The sequence below is a fragment of the Struthio camelus genome, chromosome W (assembly GCF_040807025.1).
Source record: "Struthio camelus isolate bStrCam1 chromosome W, bStrCam1.hap1, whole genome shotgun sequence".
Classification (NCBI taxonomy): Eukaryota; Metazoa; Chordata; class Aves; order Struthioniformes; family Struthionidae; genus Struthio; species Struthio camelus.
In genome coordinates, this window is record NC_090981.1 from 28790571 (window position 1) to 28811865 (window position 21295).

General features: G+C 37.6%; 1 protein-coding gene across 5 annotated transcripts in view; it reads right to left on the reverse strand.

Annotated features, from left to right (window-relative positions):
* Positions 1–21295, reverse strand: part of LOC104140171 (tyrosine-protein kinase Fer) — a 179602-nt gene that overhangs the window by 13665 nt on the left and 144642 nt on the right. Inside the window, exon 18 of one of the 5 annotated variants that reach the window (XM_068924634.1) lies at positions 15497–15544. The exons of 3 other annotated variants lie outside the window; for them this stretch is intronic. In XM_068924634.1, coding sequence (XP_068780735.1) covers positions 15538–15544 — 7 coding nt within the window. In that variant the 3' untranslated portion in view covers positions 15497–15537. Of the gene's footprint in view, positions 1–15496; positions 15545–17851; positions 18030–21295 lie in introns of those variants that run through there. One more of the 5 variants, XM_068924633.1, reaches the window with a different exon arrangement.

The window sequence follows — 21295 nt, forward strand, 5'->3', positions numbered from 1 at the left end:
TCAGTAGTGATTTCTCCATAATCTCAGCTCTTCTGCTTGCTGTCTGTATTGTTAGACATTGTTTTTTCCCAACTATAAAATAAGTAGATTTCCCCACCTCAGAGCAATAGTGACATGCTGTAAAGCATTTTGAGATTTTCAGATGAGGGACTTCATTTTTTTTCCAAAAACAACTCAAAAAACTGCCCCAAACAAACAAACAAACAAAAAAACACTCAGAATGACCATCTTCAGTAACTGAACACAACTACACAAACTAGACTTATATCTAAAAACACATACCTTTTTCAACAGATATAATTCCTGTGATTGAACTGCTTAAATACTATTTCCACAGCACCTTTATTTTCTCCACCTGTAAGACTAAAACATTATCCTATATTCCAGGAATAGTCTGCATTGCACTGCTCACTCTCATTTTCATGATAGTTACTGCTATAGTATAAAATTATTTATTATACCTTGGTGAACTATCCTTGTGAACTAAGGTTACTAAGATAGTATTAATCAAAAAGCAAACTCTGTAAGTAATACAGGTCAAAGAAAACAGAAGAAAATGAACACTGACATTTGACATTGTGTGAAGCAAAGAATTTTAGCCAGTACATAAGTTTCACAACTTATTCGTGACTTCATTCAAACCACATAATCTACATTTTATATCCAAATTCATTTTGTGCATCTGTACAATAAACTATCCAGTTTCCTCAGTTCTGCTAAAATAATGGTTTACAGCATGAGAGTCCAACTCTAGCAAAAAAATTTAAAAAAAAACAATTCTAGTCACAGTCTTAGTGAAAACTACATTTTACCTTGACCACATCCTGATCATTATCAATGAGGAGGAGGATTGGTGGACCTTGAGAAAGCTGTGAGTCTGGATAGTCCTATATAAGTAACTTTATAGAAATCCAACAATATTTGCACAACTGGAAAATAGAAAACATCTCCTAGAAATTCCCCAAAGCATGGCGCACACAGGAATAATACCACTGCTGGATCACCTCTTGGATTTCAATACTTCCTATGTCAGACCCTCTATAGATAAACATTACCAAAATGAAATGCAACCGTTCCTATGCTCTTGTACTGTCTGAAAGATAACACTACAGGACATAACAAGCATGAAAATGGATAAACATATGCTACCTATAGTTTTTTTAATATTCATTAAAAATCAGAATTATAGGGGAAATAGAGTGTTCAAAAAGTGATTGCCCAAGATGGAATCAGATTAAAACATAAGTTGATATTTTGTGCTCAAGAAAAGTGGACATAATTCACAATCAGTCACAGAAGTCCCTAGTTTTTGATCAGTAATACAAGTAGGTTGCACTACTAATAGTAAGGCAAATACCATCTTCATGGAAAAAATGACATGTGCTTTATCATTCACAGAAGCAACTAACAAGAAGAACAACATCAGAGCACTAATTTGTTTGTACTAACAAGTCAGGGAGTTATTCAGTCTATGTGATGACACGAAATTTGCTACAGTCCTTACTCTTTTATACAAGGAGAGCTTCTCATTTTAATTGCACAGGTAAAGCTGATGATACAACTTCTAATTAAGTTCTGAATCTTTTGCTTATTCTGTTCTGTAGCAAACTGTCAGAATATCACTGATGTCTCTGTACAGGAGCATTAAATACTGGTTTAACTTTGTTTGCAAACTTGATTGCCTCTGAAGAGGTAGACCACCTCAAAGATAATAGATATTCACTTGGACATTATACATCAGTGATAGAAAAGCTTGCATGCTGAATTCAAAGAAAATATATAAAGCTAAAAAGAGGAATTTTTAGCACTGACTTTGTGATGATTAAACAAAGCCATATTCCAGTGTACATATTATGATGTATTAATAAAGTACGGAGTTTAAAAAATCAGTTTAATGCTAATTATGAAAGCAGAGCATGAGAAATAGACAAAAACACTGTAAGTGCCCAAGGAATTAAGAAATTCAAGAGTATAGAAGTTATTAGTCTGTTTTTTTCACCCTTTTCATTAGAATAAAACAAAATTTAAAACAAGGAACGCAGTAATATTTGCTGACTTTTCAGGTTTCAGTGAAAAAGGAAATATTTTAAAATTCTGACTCTCTTTCCAGGTTAGAATTAAGTACTTACAGCTAGAGTTCATCAAAGCTGTTCAGATCAGCTGAGACAGAAAACAAGTTTAGCCACTGCCATTCTTTCAACAGCTAACACCAACAATGTTGTATTCTGGAATAGTTCAAGTCAACTCTGAATGCATTCATATCATTTTAATCTATTTCTGCTCCTACCAGTAGAGAGGTTCAAAATAACGGATGAATCTGGACTAATGTCCACATCTTAACAGATACAGTGTTATATAGGCACTAGATTCCAATTCACTTTATTTAATTCTATTTAAAAACAATAGCTAATCATCAGGGTACAAAGACATGAAGACTCCAGCGTAATTAGGATACAACAGACTGCATGTCTGTGAAACTTAATACACAAGGAATAAGAGAGAAACCAAATAAATTAAGGTGATTAGAACTTAGGAGGAAAAGGCAGCGCAGAGAAGTAGTAGAATTAAATAGCACTAGACAAAAGGGTTAATATTGTAGTCCTAAGTTTTGCAGCTAGAATAGTAAAAAGAAATGTCTCTTGAATTTTTAAGAGAAAGACATAAAATACATCAATAGGGAGAGAAGAATTAACTAAGATGTAAAGCAATTATTACATTATTGGTTTTTCTTTTTTAGTAAGGGAAGAATTTAAATGGATGGCACAGGTGACATGCTAGCTAGGCTAGCAAAGATATACAATAATATAAATCTAATTTATAATTTGCTAATCAGAGGAAAAAACATTTTGTAATTTGTACCTGGCAACATCTCTCCACTACACATCAAAGATGATTGTCAACAAATGATTACTAGCATCTTAAAATACCTTGCTATTCCAGTAACAGATCATTTTTTGTAACTGTCAGAAAAGAATCTAAAGCCAAGATGAATCAAAATGAAGATGAGAAATAGTTTGCTAACTGTCCTGGATAATGAAGAAAGGTTTGCAGTTAGCTGATCGGGAATATTTAAGTAATTTCATGAAGCTAGTAAATTACAGAGAACTATACAGAGATACTGAAAGGAATAAAATGACCATATCTATTTACTTTCTTTAAATTAAAAGTTTCTCAGGATCACCTTTCTATCATAATGAAATAAAATGAATCTCTTCCCTATTTTCTGTTGCTATTTCCAGAAATCTACAGTAGGCTTTCTACTGAAATATTAAAGGTAAAGAAAAGGTTTTGTGTGTTTTTAGTCACAAGAGGAAATAAGTGATGGGATGGGGACAATTTGGTGCAGTGCCTGAAGTAGGAAATATGGAAGAAGCATGAGACAATAATTGTGCAAGATCGCCTGCTGATGACGAGTGAGAACAGCAGCAGATGCGATGAGATGGCCAAGGCTTTTGGAAGCTGGGAAAGCTCACGTGCAGGCTCCGACATCACAGAAGGGTTTTAAAGCTGGGAAAAGTCAAGTGTTACAAGTTAGTAACACTGAGGGCTCTAAGTTCATCACCGACTGAAGTTTCCATCGTTTTTCTGCTATTTCATAGGAGAAACTGTTTCATGAAGCCATCTGTTACATGGCTCTCCTTCCCCCGGAAGAGCCAAACTTCTCTACTTGTAAGTCGAAGCTGCCCTGCCTCTGGTGTTACCTGTCTCTGCTGAAGCATGCTCATTGGTGTATAATGCCGGTTGCCTGCGGATTTGCATTGCCCCCCTGGCCTCTGGGGACTCAAAAGCTTGTCACAGGTGCAGGAAAGCCTTCCTTAGGCTCAGTCTAAAGACGGGAATGTCATCAACCATCAGAAAACTATAACAAAGTTGAGGGCTTAGTGTACCTGGCTAATATTACAAAGTATTTCCACACAAATAGCATTCCAGAACTGCACTGTAGATATACAGGACCCTCTTTGCTATTTTAAAATTTACATCTATTTTAGCAGTTGCTATGGGCAAAGGTAATACAACAGATAACCCAAAGCTTAGCTAAGCATTTGCTAACCTCCTAAAATCTTACTGCATAAAGAACATCATTATGGGGACTATTATATGTTTTGAAAATTGCCTGAAAGATCAGAGAAAGTGCTTAAATAAATGACAATGTACTGAAGTGTAAGGTGCCTGTTTTCATTTAGTAGCTTTACTAATGATCTGGAGGAAGTTAATTAGCAATTTAATTAAATTTCTAGATGATATCCAACTAGGAGCTGTTGCAAATGCCAGTTAAGGGCAAAAAATAAATAAAAGGAATGAAAGAATGAAAGAAGGGAGCAATGTCTGTTGGAAATAACAAAATTAGACTTACCCTGTAAAACAGAAATGAGTAAGTTGTGAAAAATTAAGTCAAAATTAAGTAAAATGTAAATACTTCCCAGCAATCATGTTGAAAGAAAAGGAATCCAAAAGAGAAACAAAATAATTATGGACCTGATGGGATTATGTATAAATAGAAGTAATGGAAGGAAATTGAGCATAGGAAAATAAAAGCTGATTATCTACTAGACTGTGAGAAAGCTGCCTAGGGAAATGGAGAATTTCTGTTTTCTTAATCCACTTACTTAAAAAACATAAAACCAGTTATATAGTTGTAGAAAACAATGTCCAGTTTCAAAGAGATGGACTAAATAAGCTAATACAATGTTTTATGAATTAAAAATAAGCATTTTAATGGTCTCAGAGCCTCAACTATATGATTATAGTAATAACAACCAGGCAGCAGTAAAAGCAGGGATGACCCCAAGAAGCACTTGTTTTCTGAATGAAAAGATGACCTTTTCAACTGGTCACATGCATGCACACTCTGCATCTTATAAAAGTCTGAATTACAATTTTTATCACTTGGAATATGAGCTCCCAGCAGCATACAGCAAAATAACCCTATAGATTTATTTTTTCTATACCTTTATTTCAGTTTAAAGTAGAATGTACAGAAATTGGCATAGGCAAATTTATGATTAAATTTTGGTATTGCATTATAAATTAAATCAGATAAATGACTGCTACCTGTAAATTAAATGATAAATGGAGAGTGACCATTTTTGAAAGCCTTTAAAATAAGCTTAACAGTAGGCAAAAACAACTTCAGTTTAGCAGTAGTGAAACAAACTGCTCATGTATACAAAAAAGTACTGTAGATGTTGCCAATGGGGTACATGTAAGCACCTACAAAGTGAGAGGTCAGAATTTTTTAATCACATTGCCTATATCAACTGCATCAAAGTCTGTATCCACTGCATCTCTACCCAGATTCATTCTCACCATTCAAAACACTGTGCTGATGTTGGCAACTTTGCTGCCAGGAAATACATGCCATTTATGGAATCTCACCAGTAAAAAAAGCATTAAAGTTCAGGTTTTTGAACAGCAAGTTTAATAGGGACCAGAGATTCATTTTAGACTATTACATATAACAAGGTAGAAAATGATAGTACGCTCACTTAAAATGCTTCTTATTTACTTTTTTTCCTCACGTAAAATTGAGCTTTTACTCTGTAATGAATTGGTAAGTGATAAATTTAGAGCGTTCAATTGACCCTATAGTTTTATATGCCTACATGAGGCACTTTCATTTTCTTATAGATGGCTCTCACTACAGAAACTGAGCATTTGTCAAACTGACAACTCTTGGAAGACTAAGACCTCATTTCCATGACATACCTTGTACTATTTTAATTATCTTTTCTTCCCTACTATTTAAAAATTGTAATTCCAGTTTTGTTTTTTTTTTTCCAGCTGGAGAGCCTGAGATCACTTCCACTTACTACTGATGTCAGAACCCTTTCCTAAATGCAGCAACCATGCAGTCTCAACAAATTTGGAGATGGGTTTCTTGTGTTTGTTTCTACTTTTAAATTTTACCCTCTAGCCTTGCTTGCATTTTTTTAATCATGTTACTGATGAATAGGTTTGCCTGCTCTCCTGGACCTCTCCCTTCTCTGAAAAAGGTTACGCTTGAGTATATGGAATATTTAGGGAAGAGAAGGGTGAACAGCAGTTGTGGCTGCTGTAATGTAAAATGCATGGCATTAGTTAGTAGAATATAGACACAAATTCTGCGGGACTAAAGTTCTGAAAGGGTCATTTGGAAATGCAGATCAAATGTAAGTCTGACTGCTTAGACGTAGTAGTTGGATTTAAAGATAAAAGCAAATCCCAAGGTAGAAACCAGTGTGCAACTCAGTAAAAAGAAGGAAGTATGAAAGTGGTGAGGCTGGAACATAATGAAACAGCTAATGAAACTGGAGTTGTGAGGTAAATCTTCCTGTATTAATAACAAAGGAAAAAGGTACTTTGTATACTGTTAAAAATACTCAATACTTGTAGGTTAAATAGCTGTTTACTATAAATATGATCCATAACCTCAAATCCTTGCTCTACTAAAGTTAACTAACTAAATGAAACCAGGATTTCAACTACTGCTTTAAAACTCCATGGTTTTATTTAACTATACTTTCTCCAACTTTGTTTAGCTTTTCTAAGAACATATAATTTCTTGAGAGGAAAGCATTCTGCAAACCTGCTCTGGAAATGAATTGATATGACACAGGAGAGAAAAGTGGGGCTTGAGAATTTACAAAAACAAAGCAATTACCTGGTGACAGGACAAACTAAATTCCCCTTTTCCAGTAAAGAATAAATATACCAAATTCCTTTCATGGTACGTAGTTAGTATTCATGGGAAGCAACCATGGCAACTAGTATCGTAAGAAGAGAGAGATATTCTTCAAATCTAAACGCCAGTGTTATATAACTTGGCTAAAGTTTGCTTTGCACACACACAGACATTTTTATATATATACAAATATATATACATACACAAACACATAAGTGATAGAATTTTCAGTTCCTGTTTTCAAAATTTTTCTATTAGATTGCCTAGTAATAGGACTATTTTTCCTTTCTTAGTTTGAATCACAATGCAGTTTGTCACACTTATTGGATTATTTAAAACAAGTACTTTTTCTCCTTTGCATTTTTATCATTCAGCTTTCCTAGAATATGAATTTTGCCTACATTTTTGCTTTTTTCTGATTACCAGTTTATTTCCCACTTTTTAACATCAGTATCTAGAGCTGCATGTACTATTCTGCTCAGTGTGTCTCACTGCTACCTTACAGACTGATACAATTTTTCTTTTCATCTGTTTATTTCTAGAACATGAATACCAATTGCAACTCTTCATGCTATCTTCGTAAAAGAGGATATGAATAATACAATATGTTAGATATGAAATGAATTTCTCATGAATATGCATATGGGACTATAAAAGAAGTATACAATTGCTCAGTGAAATGAAAGTTGTGCATAAAGCCCAGAATCTTAGGGCAAATAACTGAACAATATTTGCACTTTTAAAAAAATATATATATTTCAGTAGCTGCAAGTAGTAACTTAGCAGAAGTGGATCTGAATTTTCCAGTATGTTTCCGATATGTTATGTCTACACTAGCAAATAACTCTGCATGAAAAGCAGATAGACTGAAGTAGCTGGTGCTAAGGCTCCTCAGATTTCCATTATGTGCAGCAAGATGGGATTACTTATGCTTAGATGTAGTCTGGTGTCCCATGCCAAACATGGTCCTGAACTGGGTGAAGCAAAGCTACCGTACAAACTTTGGCTTTCTCAACTGCAGGTTTCTCCAGGGAGCACCATTTTGTCTTTGCCCCTATCCCATGCAGAGAGCAGCTGCCCATCAGTGCCACATCAGTGCCCTGCCATCATTGCTCATAGAAGACTCCACATTATTTCTGCTCCTCCTCATTTTTGAGTTGAATCACTGTGCCTGGCAACTGCCCTACCTTCCAGGTCCAATCTTGGACAACATCTTCTGCAAGAGGTCAAAGCACCAGTAGAGGTGAACTATGTGGATTTAAAGAATAGATTAAATCTTTAATCTTAGCAAAATGCTGGCTGTCAAATCTGAATGATTAGCAGGCACTAAATCAGTTGCTATAAAAGACTCCCCAAAAGGAAGATGAAGCACTTCAAGATAATAGCTACTTCCTAATTAAAAAAAGAACAACCATACGTTTAATGATGAAACATATGTCCTTATATTTTGCACAGAAAAAACTTCCATCACTTTTAAATTTTTCTGAGAGCTCCCTCTATCTGACTCTCTTTGAAGCTGTCTTGTGCTGTCTTGTGATAGGAAAGCCAGCTATTTACTTACAAACACATAAACAGTTAATTTCAATTTACTACAAGTACAGTTGTCTTATAGAAAATAATGATAAACACTGAGAAGTTAAACAAATAGTAGAAAATTTAAACACATTAATAAATAACCAAGGCAAGTAAGTGTATCTATAATCACAGTAACACTATTTCACACTTGAATTCGACCAAAATCAGAAAATTCCAGCATGAGAGAGCCTGTCATCTCAGTTTTGCCATCTGTGTTCGTAAAACTCAGACTTTCTGTTCAGGCACAGGAAAATCCCTGATTATTTCAGCTAGAAAGATATGAAACTCTTATCTACTACTAGTATTTCATGTAAGCAGTTACCACCATACAGATTACTAGAAATACAAACAGGAGCAGATGTGGTCCCAGTAAAAGAAAAATGAGGGAGCTGGGGTTGCTGATTCCACCCAGGCCCTCCCAAGGAGGAGAAGCAGGCTGGTGTGGGAGAAGGTGATCTGCACAAGCCGTAGTAGCAAGGAAGGGTGGGCTTCCCGCCAGGGAAAGAGGAGTCAGGAAGCTCTGTGTTACCTAAGACAGGAAGGACAGTCAGTTCACTCATTATTAAATGGGAACGGAGATGTTTGTAGCCACCTAGCTTAACCATTAAGAAGTGCTAGTCATAGCAGAAAAGTTTAAAAACTCTCAGTTTACGCATGCATAAGCTTACTCATCATACTCCAAAATCCTGTCCAGAAGTTACTCTAAAAGCAGCAAGCCTTTCTGATCAAATATCTTTATTTAATCTGCCCTCTTAATCCCTACGTAGTTTCTCAGAAGTACAGCCTGGTTGGCCCGTGAAATAATTTCACTGATTTATTTTTACTTCCCAGAACCCAGGAGATCTGATGAAGTATTTGACATCCAGCTTTGCCATGTAAAGGTTTCTGATCTTTTTCTGTCAGGCTTGAGTGACTCAACTTGAATATCTGAACAATAAAATACTGTAACATTGATTCAACCATTCTTGCAGCTCCATGTACCTGCATGATCTCTCTCAAGCTTCCAGATCAGTTAACATGCCAATAAGGCTTTCTTCACTGACTGAAGCCTTGCATAGGGGATTTTGAAATATCCTTTGACAAAGAGCAAGCCTCTCTTTCAATCAATACTCACACTGATACAAAAAATGTTTCATAAAAATGTCCTCACACTGTAATTCTGCCAGAGAAGATAGAAGGAGGCTGAAAACTGCAGGGAAATGGCACAAATGAAAGAAAATGTGTCTTGACCTTATTGTTTATTTTATTTTATTATATCAAAGAACTGTGACTCCTTTAGGATTTACGATCCAACAGAATTCAATTTCAGATGGATACATTTGCTCACATTTGTTCAGAATCTTCTTATGAGCAATATCTATTGGAACTACCTCTACCTTTGAACTGAGCTGAAGATAAATAACCTTACCTAAGTTTCTCTCTGCTTTATGAGAAAAATGTCTTGACACTCTAAGATCAACAATAAGTTGAGCAAATATATTTCCTTAGTTATTTGATATGTAGAACTATATACCATCTGTGATTATGAAGAAGTAATATACGCTTTAAAACAGTCACTCCTAATGTTTTCCAGCTGGATGAACTTAACTTTTTCAAGGGGGAACACTAAAACTCATTTTACATTTTTCCTATGTTTTCCTGTTTTTCACAGAGCCACACACCTACACCAAATGTAATACTTCAGTGATAAAACCACAGCATCGTAAAGCTCTGAGGTTCTTCTGAAAAACCTCCACGGGCACAGGGAACATCTACACGACAGTAAGGTATACAATCATTGGTATTTTCTGAAAAAAAAAATGTGGAGAGATTTTTGTCAAACCTACAAAACAGCTATAACCTAGTACGCATATTAAAAAGTGTGTATGTGTGTGTGCATGCACATGTCTGTAAAATCAGAAAAGGGAAATGTGCTTATTTTCCTCAAAAAAGCAAAATAGAAATTTATTATTCATTGGCACTGACAATTGGCTTAAGAATTTTCAATTAAAATTGAAGTAGTCTCCTGTCTGAAACAACTGGGGTGCACTCCTCTTTAGACTGTCAAGAATCAGTATCAGGAAGCCACTAAAATACTGAACTACATCATTAAATTTCACTGCAATACGTATTTCCTTTTCTAGTACCACTGACTAGAATTTTCTATTATAAGAGAAAAGCAGGAAAAGCTTCATACCCAAAAGAAAAGTAAGTGTACATGCAAGTGTACAGCATGATTTGGCTTTGCTTCAGAAATACTGATGCTCGTACTTACCTTTTGGTCAATGATCTACGGTCAGAGAATTTTGGATCTCATTTCTGAGGTGACCTACCTGGTAATTAGTTGACTGCCCTGCTTCCCCCCGCCCCCCAGTCCAACTACTTATGTTTTTGTCTTGTCCTATGATCAAATTGGCCATTTGTCAATGCCTCCTTTACCTGCAAAAATGAAAACCCTGCAGTCTATTTTTCTTTTGAGTACAAACATCAAAAACATAGTTTAAAAACTGTGAAAAAGCCACCACTGGTCTAATCATTGAGAATGGTATATTTTTTTACATTTCCTGGCTGTGAAACACTGGCATCTGATGGCATATACAAGAGGGCCTCTCCGCTTTCCAAACAGATTTAATATGAAAGTTGGAACTCTAAAATACAGTAAACAGGTAAGAATAAGATCTGCAATCGTAACTTCATGGCAATGACTATAACAACTTGTAATAAAATGTATCTGAAGTATAGCAAAAGCAATTCTTACAATCTAAGGACCTACTTCTTTTCCAGTTGAATTCAATGGTTTGGGTTTTTTTTTTCAGCATGGCAAGTTGCATTTAATGCACTTATGTACACACAGAGCACCAATTTTGCTATGTCTCCTGCAATTAGACTTTGGTCTGTGGAATCAGTTCATTTTTCAGTACAATTTAATAGCAAAAATCTTGCTACAAAGATGACAAGCAAACCACTATTTTACTTTAAATACGACCAGACAGTCAATATTAAAAGCAAATTAATTCACTTCTATTTCATGGAATGAAAGTTCATCTGGCTGTAAAAAGTCTGAGCTTTTCATTTAGTATTCAACTGCAGTGGGAGGTTAGGACCCTCAGTTGAATAATGATTTCCCTTTCTAATGATATCTCTTGATACTTTTAGATTTACACCTCACCATTTCCTCCCCATTATTATTATTACAGTTACAATGTTCTCCAGACTTCACTTTTAAATCTGTTCAAAAGTACTGTTTAAGAAATAGGAGTGGATTAGATGAGAAAGTGGATAAAGGAGCTATTCCTGAAATAGTATGTAAATGTTTAAATTGTTCAATACTAGGGTGCATTATTCTCACTGGAAGAAATTAGGAAATTTCAAAATAATTTGCAAATCATGTCTTTTCTTACTCAAAGAAACCAATCTGCACAAACTGGCAAAATCTGGAAGAACAACTCTAATAACATAACGTAACTTCATGTTCTACTTCTTAAAAAAGTAATGGTAAGCACAGAGAAACTAAAATTCCTGTTGAAAGTGATGAAAGCTAAGAGTACAGGGAATTGCTAAAACTGAATCCCATGGAATTAAAATGAAGTCTGAGGTAAAAATTATTTAAACAGTCTAGATGATACTGGCATACTTAATATGTTTTACACATCAAGAGTTTAACATTTTCTTTTCTGTAGTTGCTCTTGCAAGTTGCTCTTGCGTGTGTCCTATGACAATAATTCCAAAGTACGTGTTTTTATTGTTCTTTTATAACACAACAGAAATTCACATTCTGTGAACTTCAGGCTTGTTTTTTATCTAACTAGTAGATGCCACTAAACTTTTGACATTCACCATACAAAATAATGACATTTACTCCACTACTCTCCACTGTAATAGGGCTATAAGAACACAGAGTATTACTTATACCATATAGGAAAGCTGTAAAATTCACCATAACAGCTTTCTCAAACATTAGCTGCATAATATTTTTATATTATTGCAGTGAGTGGATATATTATTCTAAAAAGGTGCTACTCAGATGAAATTACCTGAATAGTATTTGTAAATTCCTAATATTTATAAACAAGAAAGTGGTATTGAAGTTAACAAAAATAACCCTAACATAATACCATACCAAACCCCTACAATGCTACAACTCATTAAACAGAATGAGGGAGGCTACAAAAACTTGCTGATACTTCTTCAATCCCTTTTACCTTATTTATTTTTAGCAAAGCTTACTCATTTCTTTAGTGGGAATCTTCTGTATCAGGAAGCTCTCATGAGAAAAAGATACATCAACTCAAATCTGCCAAGGCAAAAAATAAGCATAATATACTTATTTTAAAACAAGAAAAAAATTAAATCGCCCCTGAAATTTCTTAGGAATTGTCTTGCTAAATAAGTATTTCTTCTTATCTCTTACTATAACTCTTACCCTTTCTACAAGAAATTTTGATGTTTAACTTCACTCCTCACCACTGTGTTAAGTCTACAGAACTTTAGATTTTCTAATGCAAGGGCTTGTATTTGATTTGTTCTTACATGCAACAAGAACAGCCATCGTGCTCTAATTAAAAAAATACTCTTCTAGAAGAACAGATCACACCTACGTGCATCCCAGGCAGTTGTACTACAGTATCATACAGTATTCTGAACACATACTACATGTCATCCTTTTGGATCTTCTGCTGAACCTGGGCATCCTAACACAAGTTCAGCATGGCAGAAAGACCAGACCTTTATCTGAGATTTTCAGGAACTGCTAAGCACTCAAATGTGTAAGACCAGAAATACTAGCCTGCTACTAAAACAGTTGTTTTACCTATGCTGTAGCAAGAACAAATAATATCATACTGAGTTTTGCAAATTACATTTTCTCGTTCATGCGTTAACCAATTATGTAATAAAACCTGGAAGTGTAGTAGGGAAAATGGAAAGATAAGAAATGTCAGAAAGAGAAGTCCTGAACTATCAGAAAGCAACAGAACTTGAGAGGTTTTAGGTTTATTTTCTCGCAAAATTTTCCTCCTAAAGATGCTACATTTTCTTCTAACATTTCATATTACTTTGGACATCGTATCATGGCATTGTGTTACTAACCTGGTAGTATAACAAGTTGTATCTTCAAATCTGTGAATTTTTTATAGTATATGACTTGCAAATCTGAAAACTAATTATTTTAGTTGTGATACCACAGTTATGAACATTGCTGAAACCAGCTATAAGACTGCCAAAGCAGTCACACTTGATTAGAATCAAGAAGTTTTCTTCTAATGGTAGATCTAACCTCTAGTATCTAACTGAAGAATTAAGGGTACCAACACAAAAAAGTAGAATCTCTTTGGAATCTCTTATAAATTTCAAGCTGTTTTGAAAAACAGTATGCTTTTCAGCATCCCTTCCATTACCAGTTATTAGTGCATTCTATCACCAAAGAGTCTTATTATAATACTTCATTGTCAATATGGATATTGTATTTTTTTAAAATAAGTCTACAGAATAATTCTGTAATAGTATGTCTAAACAATTTACCTCTTCGTGACATTTCAAATCATAATCCTAGGAAAAGTGACATACAGAAATCTCAGAGGTTGAAAATAATTGAGAGGTTTTCTCCATTTTATGGGAACACAAAGAATGACATTCAAACACAATCAACAATAAGGAAAGTTTATCGTAAAGTGAAAATATCAACCTCATCAAAACATTTCATTTAATAGACACTTTAAAACATTAGTATAAAGGACTGCCTTTGGCTGAGCAAATGGGATTACATCTGATGCTATTCAGATAATATATCATCTGTGTATTAACTAGATATAAGATGAAACCTAATGGAAATTTCAATTAAACAACAGGAAGTGTTACAGTTGCCTTTTAGAAAGAAAAGTCATTCATAGAAAGAGGAACTTTATTTCTTCATATTTATTTTATATGTAGAAACTTCAGTTTGTCATTCCAAACTGAGAAACAACAGAATCTAATGTTCTATACTAAATTGACCTCTGGGAATTACTCATCGTTATTATCAGTCTCAAAATGACCATAGTTAAACAACAACTTTGCTTTGCAGTTTTATTAATAGCTGCCTTGATAATTTAATATTTAACGAGCAGTAACAAATGGTAAACATAATTAATTGGGGCTGGAAATTCCCAACAGCAAACAAAATCTGTCCTATTTATCACAAACTCAAGCGGCAGTTGAAGAAAGAAATGACCACATCCTCTAAAAGAAGATAACAGGACTTTAAGGTCTATCATTAACGTGACAAATATTAATTTAATATAACCATATTCCATATAACCATCTTTAATATAATCACACTCTATTATTTATGTAACAGCAAAAAGCCATAATTAAATATATATTTCCTAAACACTACAAATATTAATTTAATATAATAAGATATACAGTCTATTGATTACTGATAAAACAGCAAAATTAAAATATATATTTCCTACGCACTGCAATTACTGACATCTCTGGTAACAGGACTGCAGCACTGAGCATAATTCAGACAAATATATGTACAATAACATGATCTTGCATATATAGAGAGAGATTTACAGTAAATGAAAATGTATTCAGACATTTCTTATATCATACTTTGATCATCCAAACTCATGCATCCGTTACACTAATCACAAGCCTTCAGAACTATATCTGCAGCGGTGGCACAGCTAAATCTGAGATGTGGGACATAACTAGTTTGCTTTTAACGGAGATTAGGGTGAATTTCCGACAAAGCACGCAAGGGTAAGCAGTACCAACTGTAACAACAAATACAAAGAGTCTGCACTGAAAAATTATATTCTTTTCCCTTTTAAAATCTTTTCTTATTCAGTCATGCACAAATTTGGAAGTCATCAATAATTTAGGGAAGCTGACAATACATTTGAAGGAAGCTAACTCTGTATTCAGAAGCAGCTCTTCATCATAGGTCACATCCACTTATATTACAGTATTTTTAGAATTCAGTAATTTCTCTAATTTAGTATACTGATTTTAGAGTATGCCACACTTGTAATATTTAATTTAATGGGTTCAGATGTTTACATTTTCTACTTTTTTCTCCTTCATAGTTTCAGATCAGAATTCTACGAGCTTATTAAAGAAAAAAAAGTTGTGTTGTCAAAAAAAGATTTCAGACAATCAGAACTATCAATTCACAACTGATTCAACTTTAATTGTAAACAGATTACTCTATGATCAATCCTCACTTACCAATGTGATAGTGGAGGAGATTGTAAGTTGCAGAAGAAAAAAACTTGAAAATATTTCATTTATTTCCAGCTGTTCACTCTTAGACTGAGCTCAGTAATTACTTTGCTTCATTTTCTTAAATTAAGATAAAACAATAAGTCAATCAGTCAACTTGTGCTTCTAATTTGTGTGAGCTCTGTAAAAACACCCAAACCTAATTTTCAACAACTTATTTCTGTGAATTTTATTTATTAGAAGACATTTGGTTTCATTATTAATGAAAGATTTAGAAAATAAAGAGACATTTACAGCTAAGACTAGAAGCGCTACAAATACTCTCCTACCTATTTCCCATTGCAACACAAGGCAGAACAAATTAAAACCCTAAATTTCTAGTTTGGCTCCAATGTAATGCTGTCTGTACAGCTTTGTAATTCTCAGTACTTCTTTTAATTTGTTTACCAGGGTGCTAATCAAAGGATGTTTATGATGTAAATATCTACACAGAAACTGAGAAAGGAGGCTAAACTAGCTTTTTCAATGTATTACATGCCCCATACCAGCTATCAGATGGCAAGGGTTTTTGGTTTTCAAATTGTCCAAATTGCAGGACTGTAGCTGATACTGCAATACAATACTTCTTCAGTAGACTGCCAAGTTTCAATCTGAAGAACCTCCTTTGTAGGGACAAGTTGAAAAGTTGAATGCTCATAAGTTAGGATATCACGAATTAACACTATTAGTGCAAAAATACAGCAGTAACTGTACTTGGAGATGCATTGCTGACATGCGCCTTCGTGCTCTGCATGCAATTTTTTTTAAAACCTAGCAATATCTATAACACTACTGTTATATATACTATACTATAACTCATTGCACAGTTCATGCAGTAAATGAAGGAACCAAGTATTCTCCTTCATTTAAGTTTCTCTCAACCAATGTATCCCAGGATTAGGCAGGACTCTGAAGAGGAATAAATTAGGGTTATGAATGAACATAAAACTCAAAAGAGCAGTCACACGTAAGGAAGTCATTTGTCTCCTTCGAATATTTGTCTGTAAGTACTGTGAAAAGTGTGAGTGTTTCCTAGGAGTGTTTCACCCTATGTGGTGAAAACTAAAGGATGACCTTTCCAAAGGCACATGACTCCTACAATGCTCAACAAAAATATAATTCTCAGTGGAAGTGTGCCTGGACCTCCAAGTTTCAACCTGACAGCTATCAAGAATAGGGATGCTGCATAGGGAAGTCAGTGGTGCTGCCTGAATTCTAGGCAAGTGAGCCCTTAGGGAAACTGGAGTTTTCTTAGCACCTTGATAAACACACTGTTATGCAGTCTATTACCTAGTGTGTGCTCTTCCGTGCAGAGACCGACAGACACACCTTTGACTTTTTCAGACATCAGCATGATGAGATGACCTAAAGGGCCTTGTCAACTTAAAAATAAAAAAATAAAAAGATAAGGCACATCTAACGTAAAAGATACAAGGCTTGAATCTACAGGGGGGAAAGACAAGTCATGAAAAATGAATACCAGAAACTAGTTTAGGTGGAACCTGAAGAGTTACCATGTCCCTATGGAAACCAGTGGAAGAAGAGACAGTCATTCAACTTTTAATCTCATCATCTTTCTGGTTGAAGTGACAGCTATTAAATATGCTTTATTTGAGGATAATAACAGGAAAGGATACACAGAAACTGGTTCAGAGAACTACCCCATTAATAGGATCCTCAGTTTTCTCCCTTTTTAGGGATGATGTCCCTGACAGGGTAGTAAAATCTAGTTTAGAACCTTCACAAACCCATTTGTAGTAGGACAGGAAAATACATTGTGAGTATCAACCCCTGGTTATAGGACTGAAGCAATAATCCAACAAACTCTGATAAAGTTCTTTCGTACAAGGAGAGAACCGAACACAACTGGCAGAGATGCTGACATTGAGGAACGCAGCTAATGCAGGGAGCCAACAGGTGTAGCAGTCTGTGCAGCAGTTTCTGGGCTCTGCTTAGATCTTCTGAGCACCTTCTTGGAGGTTGTGGTTTTTTTAGGGGGAACCCTTTGAGGAACTAGAGGGTGCTTGCTTCTGACAGGTACAGAGAGCTAGGTAAGTGCAGCCACAGGAGGCCTTAACTTCTTGGAACCTCTAGCAAGGTGTAGTTGCTGCCAACAAGCTCTGTCGGCTGCCCTTCATCAAAGGGTGTCGGGGCCTTTGTTCCAGCTGACCCTTGATTAGGGTCAAGCACCCTTTTAGCCAGTGCTAGGGAGAGGCCTATATAAGAGCCAGGCCTAAAGCACAGCTCCCAGAGTGCAGTTAACAGATGTAGCAGTTTATGAAGCAGGATGCAAAGGAAGGGGTCCTTGTCTCCATTCAGAGTGGTATGTGCTTTCTCAGCTATGGTTGTGGCACACCACAGGATGTGTTTCCCTGCAGCTGTTGGAGTTGCCTTCAGACAGATTTTGTGATGGAGTGTGCAGCTCTGCACAGTCTCAGGCTGCGAGGAGTACCTGGAGCCTCTCTGTGAGGCTGGGGCTGACAGTCATCCTTCATGCAGAAGGTGTGCTGCTCCTGTTGATGAGTTGTGTTGCCAGGTCAAGGAGTTATGGGAGGAAGTTGGCAGGCTGTGTAGCATCAGAGAGGATGAGTGAGAGATAGAAAGGTTACTCTCAGAGACCCATATGGCTTCACCAGCCCCAACAGCAGTGGAGATGCATGTAGAGTCTGTGTCTTGTGGGATTGTAAATGGTAACTTTGAAGAAAGCAAAGACTGTAAGCTGGTAGCCTCTTGTACAAGGAGGAAAGCTCCTCCTGAAAGCTTGCAGCTGATGAACAGCTTTACTACCCTCAAAGCTGAGGAGGAGCTGGAGATGCTTTCCAGGAAGCAACTGGTCCAGTGGAGCCTGTGCTATCCAGGAGCACCTGGAGGAAGCAGTGAGTGATAGTAGTAGGTGACTCTCTGCTGCACGTGACAGAGGTGACATCTGCTGACCTGACCTCCTGCTCAGAGAGGCTGGCTGCTTGCTGGGGGCTTGGATCTGGGATGTTGTGGAGAAACTGCTGAATGCTTGTCCACCCTTCTGACTATCACCCCCTGCTGTTCTTCCATGTGGGCACCAATGATACTACCAAGGGCAACTTGGAATGTATCAAATGTGACCACAGAGCCCTGGGGGCAGTGGTCAGGAGTACGGGGGCCCAGGTGGTTTTCTCCTTGATCCTGCCAGTGAGGGGGAAGGATTTAAGTATATGGATACTGCAAGTCAACAGTTGGCTGTGTAGTTGGTATCAGCAACAGGGTTTTTATTTCTATGACCCTCAAACCCTGACTGAAGATTGGTATCTGCTTGGGAGAGGTGGGATCCACCTCACCAAGAGAGGCACATGCATCTCTGCCAACAGGCAGGCCAACCTGATAAGGAGGGCTTTAAAGCAGTAAAGACGGAGGAAGGGGAGAGTTATAGGAAACACACAATCAACAAAACACGGCTCAAGTGGGGGTACCTCAAGTATTTGCAGACAGGCAAAGAAGTGCCTACAAGATAAGACTATGGGGAAACCTCCTGTATTCCTTCTGGGAAATCAGTATGTTCAGATGCCTCTCTGAAGTGCCTGTCCACAAATTTGTGCAGCATGAGGAATGAACACAAGGAGTTAAGAGATCTGTATGCAGTTGCAGGGGTATGATCCCATTGCAATTAAGGAAGAGGCAGCGGGATAGCTTGCATGCCTAGAATGCTGCAATGGATGGATACAGGCTCTTTAGGAAAGACAGGCCAGAAAGGTGGGGAGCGGGAATTGCCCTTTATGTGAGAGTAGCTGCAATGTATGGAGCTTTGCCTACGGGAGGATGATGGGCTGACTGAGAGCTTGTGGGTAAGGATTAAGGGATCTCAGCCCCTAGAGACCAGGGAGAAAGTCTAGATAAAAGAAGGCTTTCCCTTGGTGGAAGAGAATCAGGCAAGGGATCATTTAAGCAAACCTGACATACACAAATCAATAGGCCCTGATGGGATACTCCTGAGGGTGCTGAGGGAGCTGGGTGATGTCATTGCAAGGCTACTCTTGATCATCTTTGAAAGGTCATGGCAATAAGAAAAGGTGCCTGGGGACTGGAAGAAAGCAAGTGTCACTCCAGTCCTCAAAAGAAGGACAACCCAGGGAACTACAGGCCTGTCAGCCTCACCTCCATCCCTGGGAAGGTGATGGAACAGCTCATCCTGGCATATGAAGGGCCATCTACAAGCACATGCTTGAAGGATAAGAAAGTGATGAGGAGTAGTCAGCATGGATTCAAAAAAGGAAATTGCACTTAACCAACCTTCTACAATGAAATGACTGGCTGGGTAGATGAGGGGAGAACAATGGGTATTGTCTATCTTGACTTCTGCAAGGTTTCTGATACTGTCTCCCATAACATCCTCATAGGCAAGCTCAGGAAGTAGGGGCTAAATGAGTGGACAATGAGGTAGATTGAACTACCTGAATGGCAGAGTTCAGAGGGTTGTAACCAGTGGCACAAAGTCTACCTGGAGCCCTATAGCTCACCACTGGTACACCCTGGAGGTCAATACTGGCTCCAATCCTGGTCAACTTAGTCATCAGTGACCTGGATGAAGGGGGAGAGTGCACCCTCAGCCAGTTTGCTGATGACATGGAACTGGGAGGACTGGCTGAGACACCTGAGGGCTGTGCTGTCATTCAGAAGGATCTTGACAGGCTGGGGAGATGGGCAGAGGGAAACCTCATGAAGCTCAATAAAGGCAAGTGCGGAGTCCTGCACCTAGGGAACAATAACCCCCTGCACCAGTACAGGCTGGGGCGCTGACCTGCTGGAGAGCAGCTCTGTGGAGAAGGACCTGGGAGTCCTGGGGGACAACAGGTTGACCATGAGCCAGCACTGGGCCCTTGGGGCCAAGATGGCCAATGGTATCCTGGGCCGCATCGTGAAGAGCGCTGCCAGCAGGTCGAGGGAGGTGATCTTGCCCTTCTACTCAGCCCTGGGGAGGCCCCCTCTGGAGTACTGGGTCCAGTTCTGGGCTCCCCTTTACAACAGAGACGTGGGGCTCCTGCAGTGAGTCCAGCCGAGGGCTACTAAGATGATGAAGGGACTGGAGCATCTCCCTCATGAGGAACAGCTGAGAGAGCTGGGCCTCTTCAGCCTGGAGAAGAGAAGATGGGGGGGGGGGGGGGCGGGGGAGGGAAAATCTGATCAACGTGTGCAAGTATCTGAAGGGAGGGTGTCAAGAGGATGGGGCCAGGCTCTTCTCGGTGGTGCCCAGTGACAGGACGAGAGGCAACGGGCACTAACTGAAACACAGGCAGTTCCGTCTGAACATAAGGGGTTCGTTACTGTGAGGGCAACAGAGCATTGGAACAGGTTGTGCCCAAGGAGGTTGTGGAGTCTCCTTCCCTGGAGACATTCAGAAGCTGTCTGGAGAGGGTCTTGGGCGACGTGCTGTAGGTGACCCTGCTTGAGCAAGGTGGTTGGACTAGGTGATCTCCTCCAGAGGTCCATTCCAACCTCAACCATTCTGTGTATTTAGTCTTCCTTAGCAACAGACCAGAAACCTATTTCTCCTGAATAGATAAGCAGACCTGCTAAACTATTTTCTGCTATTAGTGTATTTCTCACATGGAGGAGTAACTTTATCCCAGCTCTGAAAGCCTTCATGCATCTAGGCAGCCATGTGATGACTATTCATAATAACTAACTGATAGTCTCTAATTTTAGCTTATTTCTGAAGGTCCTGCAAAGAAAACTATGTGGGTCAGAACAGATCCACAAGAGGATCTGTTGGTCCTGTCTTATCAGTTAAGGGAGCTGTGGACAAAGTGTGCATCAGTGCTTTTGACTGTGGAATTAAGAGTGTATTTGCTACTGATCCAG